The sequence below is a fragment of the Nematolebias whitei genome, chromosome 16 (assembly GCF_014905685.2).
Source record: "Nematolebias whitei isolate Nwh7 chromosome 16, NemWhi1, whole genome shotgun sequence".
Classification (NCBI taxonomy): domain Eukaryota; kingdom Metazoa; phylum Chordata; class Actinopteri; order Cyprinodontiformes; family Rivulidae; genus Nematolebias; species Nematolebias whitei.
Window position 1 is genome coordinate 316,367 of NC_056513.1, and position 6,346 is coordinate 322,712.

General features: G+C 48.2%; 1 protein-coding gene across 1 annotated transcript in view; it reads right to left on the minus strand.

The window, feature by feature from the left end:
• LOC119422988 (palmitoyltransferase ZDHHC5) overlaps positions 1–4,975 on the minus strand; it is an 88,357-nt gene extending 83,382 nt beyond the window's left edge. Inside the window, exon 1 of the mRNA XM_037690399.1 lies at positions 4,812–4,975. Within this exon, the coding sequence (XP_037546327.1) occupies positions 4,812–4,975 (164 nt within the window). The remainder of the gene's footprint in view (positions 1–4,811) is intronic.
• Between the last annotated feature and the right edge of the window lie 1,371 nt (positions 4,976–6,346).

The following is a 6,346-nucleotide window of genomic DNA, read 5'->3' on the forward strand; positions in this document are numbered from 1 at the left end:
GTGTATATATATATATATATATATATATATATACATACATATATATATATATATATGTATATCTTCTTTCGGCTTTTCCCTCTTCAGGGGTCGCCACAGCGAGTCATCCTCCTCCACCTCACTCTGTCCTCTGCATCCTCTGTCCTCACTCCAACTACCTTCATATCCTCTCTAACTGCATCCACATATCTCCTCTTTGGCTTTTTCCTGGCAGCTGCATCTCTAACATCCTTCTATCAATATACCCATGGTCCCTCCTCTTGACATGTCCAAACCATCTCAGTCTGGCCTCCCTAACTTTATCGCCCAGTTGTTCAACCTGTGCTGCACCTCTGATTATCTCATTCCTAATCGTATCCATCCTCGTCACTCCTAAGGAGAACCTCAGCATCTTCATTTCTGCCACTTCCAGTTCTTTCTCCTGTCTTTTTGTCAATGCCACTGTCTCCAGACCATACAATATAGCTGGTCTCCCCACTGTCTTGTAAACTTTTCCTTTGACCTTTGCTGACACCCTTTTGTCACAAATAACTCCTGAAACTTTTTTTCATCCACTCCATCCTGCCTGTCACCGTCTCATCTGATCTGCGGCCACATGTCTTGGACACTCGTGTGAAGAGAGGGGAGGAGCTGTCCACTGATCACTACCTAGTGGTGACTTGGCTCCGATGGTGGGGGAGGATGCCGGTCAGACCTGGCAGACCCAAACATATTGTGAGGGTTTGCTGGGAACGTCTGACAGAGTCTCCTGCTGTGAGATGGAGTTTTAACTCCCACCTCTGGGAGAACTTCGAACATGTTCCGAGGGAGGTGGGGGACATTGAGTCTGAGTGGACCATGTTTCATGCCTCTATTGTTGAGGCGGCTTACTGGAGCTGCGGCCGCAAGGTTGTTGGTGCCTGTTGCGGCGGCAACCCTCGAACCAGATGGTGGACACCGTCGGTGAGGGATGCTGTCAGGCTGAAGAAGGAGTCCTATCGGGCCTTTTTGGCCTGTGGGACCTCAGAAGCAGCTGATGGGTACCGGCAGTCCAAGTGACATGCAGCTCGGGTGGTCGCTGAGGCAAAAACTCAGGCATGGGAGGAGTTTGGAGAGGCCATGGAAAACGACTTCCGCATGGCTTCGAGGCGATTCTGGTCCACCATCCGGCGTCTCATGGGAGGAAAGCGGTACGCCACCAACATTGTTTATAGTGGGAGCGGTGTGTTGCTGACTTCAACTCGGGATGTTGTGGGTCGGTGGGCGGAATACTTTGAAGACCTCCTAAAGCCCACCAGCACGTCTTTCACTGAGGAAGCGGAGCATGGGGACTCTGGGTCGGGCCCTCCAATCTCTGGTGCTGAGGTCACCAAGGTGGTTAAAAAGTCCTCGGTGGCAGGGCCCCAGGGGTGGATGAGATTCGCCCAGAGTTCCTTAAGGCTCTGGATGTTGTAGGGTTGTGTTGGCTTACGCGACTCTGCAATATTGCGTGGACACGGGGGGGAAGTTCCCCTGGATTGGGAGACCGGGGTGGTGGTCCCCCTATTCAAAAAGGGGGACCATAGAGTGTGTTCCAACTACAGGGGAATCACACTCTTAAGCGTCCCTGGTAAGGTCTATTCGGGGTCCTGGAGAGGAGAGTCCGTCGGATAGTTGAACCTCGGATTCAGGAGGAGCAGTGCGGTTTTCGTCCTGGCCGTGGAACACTGGACCAGCTCTACACTCTCAGCAGGGTCCTGGAGGGTGCGTGAGAGTTTGCCCAACCGGTCTACGTGTGCTTTGTGGACTTGGAGAAGACGTTCGACCGCGTCCCACGGGGGACCCTGTGGGGGGTACTCTGGGAGTATGGGGTACCCGGCCCTTTGACACGGGCTGTTAGGTCCCTGTATGACCGGTGTCAGAGCCAGGTCTGCATCGCCGGCAGTAAGTCGGGCTTGTTCCTGGTGAGAGTTGGACTCCGCCAAGGTTGCCCTTTGTCACCGATTCTGTTCATAACTTTTATGGACAGAATTTCTAGGCGCAGCCAAGGTGTTGAGGGGATCCGTTTTGGTGGCCTTAAGATTGCGTCTCTGCTTTTTGCAGATAATGTGGTCCTATTGGCTTCATCAGGTCGTGATCTACAGCTTTCGCTGGAGCAGTTCGCAGCCGAATGCGATGCGGCTGGGATGAAGATCAGTTCCTCCAAATCCGAGGCCATGGTCTTGAGCCGGAAAAGGGTAGAGTGCCCTCTCCGAGCCAGGGAGGAAGTCCTGCCCCAAGTGGAGGAGTTCAAGTATCTTGGGGTCTTGTTCACAATGAGGTAAAAATGGAGCGTGAGATCGATAGGCAGATAGGTGCAGCATCTGTAGTGAAGCAGGCGCTGTACAGGTCTGTCGTGGTGAAGAGAGAGCTGAGTCAAAAGGCGAAACTCTCAATTTACCGATGGATCTACGTTCCTACCCTCATCTATGGTCACGAGCTTTGGGTTGTGACCGAAAGAATGAGATCTCGGATACAAGCGGCCGAAATGAGTTTTCTCCGCAGGGTGTCTGGCTCTCCCTTAGAGACAGGGTGAGAAGCTCGATCATCCGGGAGGGACTCAGAGTAGAGCCGCTGCTTCTTCACGTCGTGAGGAGCCAGTTGAGGTGGCTCGGGCATCTGTTTAGGATGCCTTCTGGACCCCTCCCTGGTGAGGTGTTCTGGACACGTCCCACCGGAAGGAGGCCCAGAGGAAGGCCCAGGACACGCTGGAGGGACTATGTTTCTCGGCTGGCCTGGGAACGCCTCGGGATTCCCCCGGAAGAGCTGGCCCAAGTGGCTGGGGAGAGGGAAGTCTGGGCCTCCCTACTTAGGCTGCTACCCCCGCGACCCGACCCCGGATAAGTGGAAGAAAATGGATGGATGGATATATATATACACACACACACACACACACACACACACATATATAAATCCTGCTAATGAACTTTAGTTCATCATGAAATCTCTGATAAACCAGATTCTACAAAAACATCTATATTTAAAATTGTATAGATTTTCTTCATCATTTGATGTATTTGTACTCATTGTGTCTACTTTTATCGTTCAGATGTGTGGTTTTGTTTCTTGTTCACATATATAGTTTTTGATTTTTAACTTTGCTTTAAAGTTCTTGTTTTGTGATTTGTACATTTGTGGGTTAAAATAAAGATGAACTAAAGGCCGTCTCTCTTCTTTAAACATGTTTGAGGGAAATATTCTTGAGTGATTCAATAATTTTGTGTCTTTTATGATTTTCAGCTGAGTTAACAGATAATCATTAAAGTGCAAACAGGATTTCATGATAAAGCCGGCACCGTTTACTTTATTATTTTTTTTATTTTCAACGCTAAAAAAGTACTTCTTTTTTTTAATGACCAGCTCTGCTGGTCTCACACGATCCTCTCCCCCGGAGCCAGGATGGGCAGGCGTCATCTTCCCAGGTCCAAGCTCAGCTGGTGACTTGCAGAAGGCCGTTGCCAGACCCCAGCCTCGCGTAATCATGAAGGCCCAACCCCAACCCAAGCAGACAGGCGGACAGAGACGGGTCTGGGACGGACGGTGGAAGCGATTTTTTACAAACATTTTATATATAAAATAAAAATATATTAAAAATATTTAAAAAACTTTTTTTTTTAAATCGCTTCAACGATTATTAAAAACATTTTATATATAAAAACAAAATATTAGTTTATCTGAAAATCACTTCCACCGTCCGTCCCAGACCCGCCCCGGTCCGCCTGACTGCCGGGATCAAGATTCAGCCTTCATGATCACGCGAGGCCGGGGTCTGGCAATGGCCTTCTGCGAGTCACCAGCTCGTATGATCCTTTGTGGTGACCAGTGAAGCTCTGAGCACACAAGGCCGGGATCCGGAGCCCGAGCCCCGAGTCGGCACCACGGAGGATCTTCCATGGTGACCAGCGGAACTCGGAGCCGGGGAGATGATGCCCTGCCCGGCCTGGCTCCGAGGCTCAGGGGGAGAGGACCGGGGAGACCAGCAGAGCTCCATCCAGCTCGCTCTGAATTTTGTCCTCGGCCACCAAGCACAAAAAATGTCAGCATGTCAGCATTAGACCATGGTGTTGTCATTATTGTTTTTAAAATCTTTAAAATAGGTCCAGACGCTGCTCCAGTCCGAGAAATTGCAAATAGCGGTCAATGTTTTGAAAAGTTTCTGAACGATCCAGTGACTCCGCCCCTGACCAATCAGTGACTGACAACGTGCTGACGTCACATTTTCGTACCTACTTGATAAGGTTAAAACCACAGAGTCAAGGGTTCTGAAAATAGGGACAGGTTCTATGTACTGTTCTAATATAAAAGCCTTGGAACCAGGCTGAGTCGGGTCCAGTCAAGCCGTACGTTACTAATGGAAAAGAGGCATTATTTTATGGAAAGACCTGTATCCCCCAGAATATAAACACTGGATAAGAGAAGTGATGTATCATATTCATCTGGAAAAGATAAAAGTTCTGTTAAAAGATTTTGGGACACTTGGCAGCCATTTGTATCCTCTATTGAAAGTGTGTCAGTGCCTGTCTAATTTATGCATGTCTGTGTAGCTTATCCGGTATGTGAGGGGATTTTTTATTTTTTGGTGAGTGTGCATTTCAAAATACAAAATTAGAAAAGACTTTAATCTATGCATTTTATCCTGTGTCCTTCGCTTGCTTTATTTTTGCAGTACACCACTCTGTTTGACCTTGTTGCTCTTTTAAGTGTTTTATAAATGAAGTGGTATGATTTGAAAAAAATTATGAAAGAATGTATTTCGTTGCCTCTCATCAACTGGTGTGTGTTTGTGGGCATGTGTGGGTGTGGTCTCCACTTACGTAAAGCAGAAGAAGAGCGTGGTGGAGCCAACCAGGAAGAAGGTGGCTGCTGACACTGGAACATAGCGAGAGGGTCTCAGGGATCTGCTGGGGAGGACTACAGCATGGGGGAGAGGTGAAGAAGATGTACCCCTCCCTCCACCCTTACTATTGCTACCTGGCATCACTTCGTGTGTGAGTCACTTAGTGCTTTTGCTCACTAACTTGTAAGAAGTGATTGAGAGTTTAGGTGTCCAGTGCTGGGCAGAAACGATGCAGTGCAGGAGAGACATAAAGAAGACGAGGAACACTCGAGAAGGGCTTCTCCATCAGGTGACAAACAGCTGTACTGATTACATACAATTAGATATTTATCAACAGAGCTTAGGTATCTGCAACTGTGTGATAAACATATCAACAATAAAACCAAGCAAAAATATTAATATTCTTGCAAGCCAAAAACCAGAACAGTACAAAAAGTTAACTGGTTCTTCAGGTATTTAGTGGTGTCAAAGCTGGCCTAGTGCGATTAAAAAGCTGTTTAAAAGAACACTTGGATCCACCACTTTATACTTTAGGTTTCAATTAGACATGAGCTGAAAGTGTACAGCTTCAGCTGATTTGACTTCAGGTGGCAATGCAGAGGGAGACTAGTTCTGGTAGAAAACTTGCAGGCATAAAACAAAAGTGAAAACAAAACAGACCACATGAAACAGTAATGATCTGCTTTGGTGCTTTGTTCTTCCTTAGATCAGGGATGGTCTATCAGTCAAAAGACATCTGGTGAAAACAGCTGCTGTGTCTAGACACGGTCAATCTGCTGCTCTTCGTTGGCTGAGGAGAAGGCTTCAGTCCAAGCCTCGCATTACTAACTGCAGTATATATGTGGGCCAACAGAGTAGTCTACTTCTTCTGAGTCGGGGCATCCTTGAACTCTACTGGTGTCTGACTCAAACCACCTCTGAACTCTACTGGTGTCTTACTCAAACCACCTCTGAAGTCTACTGGTGTCTGACTCAAACCACCTATGAAACCCACTGGTGTCTGACTCAAACCACCTCTGAAACCCACTGCTGTCTGACTCAAACCACACCTGAACTCCACTAGTGTCTGACTCAAAACACCCCTGAACTCCACTGGTGTCTGACTCAAACCACCCCTAAACCCCACTGGTATTCAACTCAAACCACCTCTGAACCCCACAGTGGCTGACTCAAACCACCTCTGAACTATCCTGGTGTCTGACTCAAACCACTTCTGAACCCCACAGGTGTCTGACTCAAACCACCCCTGAACCCCACTGGTGTCTTGACTCAAACCACCCCTAAACCACACTGGTATTCAACTCAAACCACCTCTGAACCCCACTGGTGGCTGACTCAAACCACCTCTGAAGTCTACTGGTGTTTTACTCAAAGCACCTCTGAACTCCACTGGTGTCTCAATCAAAGCACCTCTGAACTCCACTGGCATCTGACTCAAACCACCCCTAAACCCCACTGGTATTCAACTCAAACCACCCCTGAACCCCACTGGTGTCTGACTCAAACCACCCC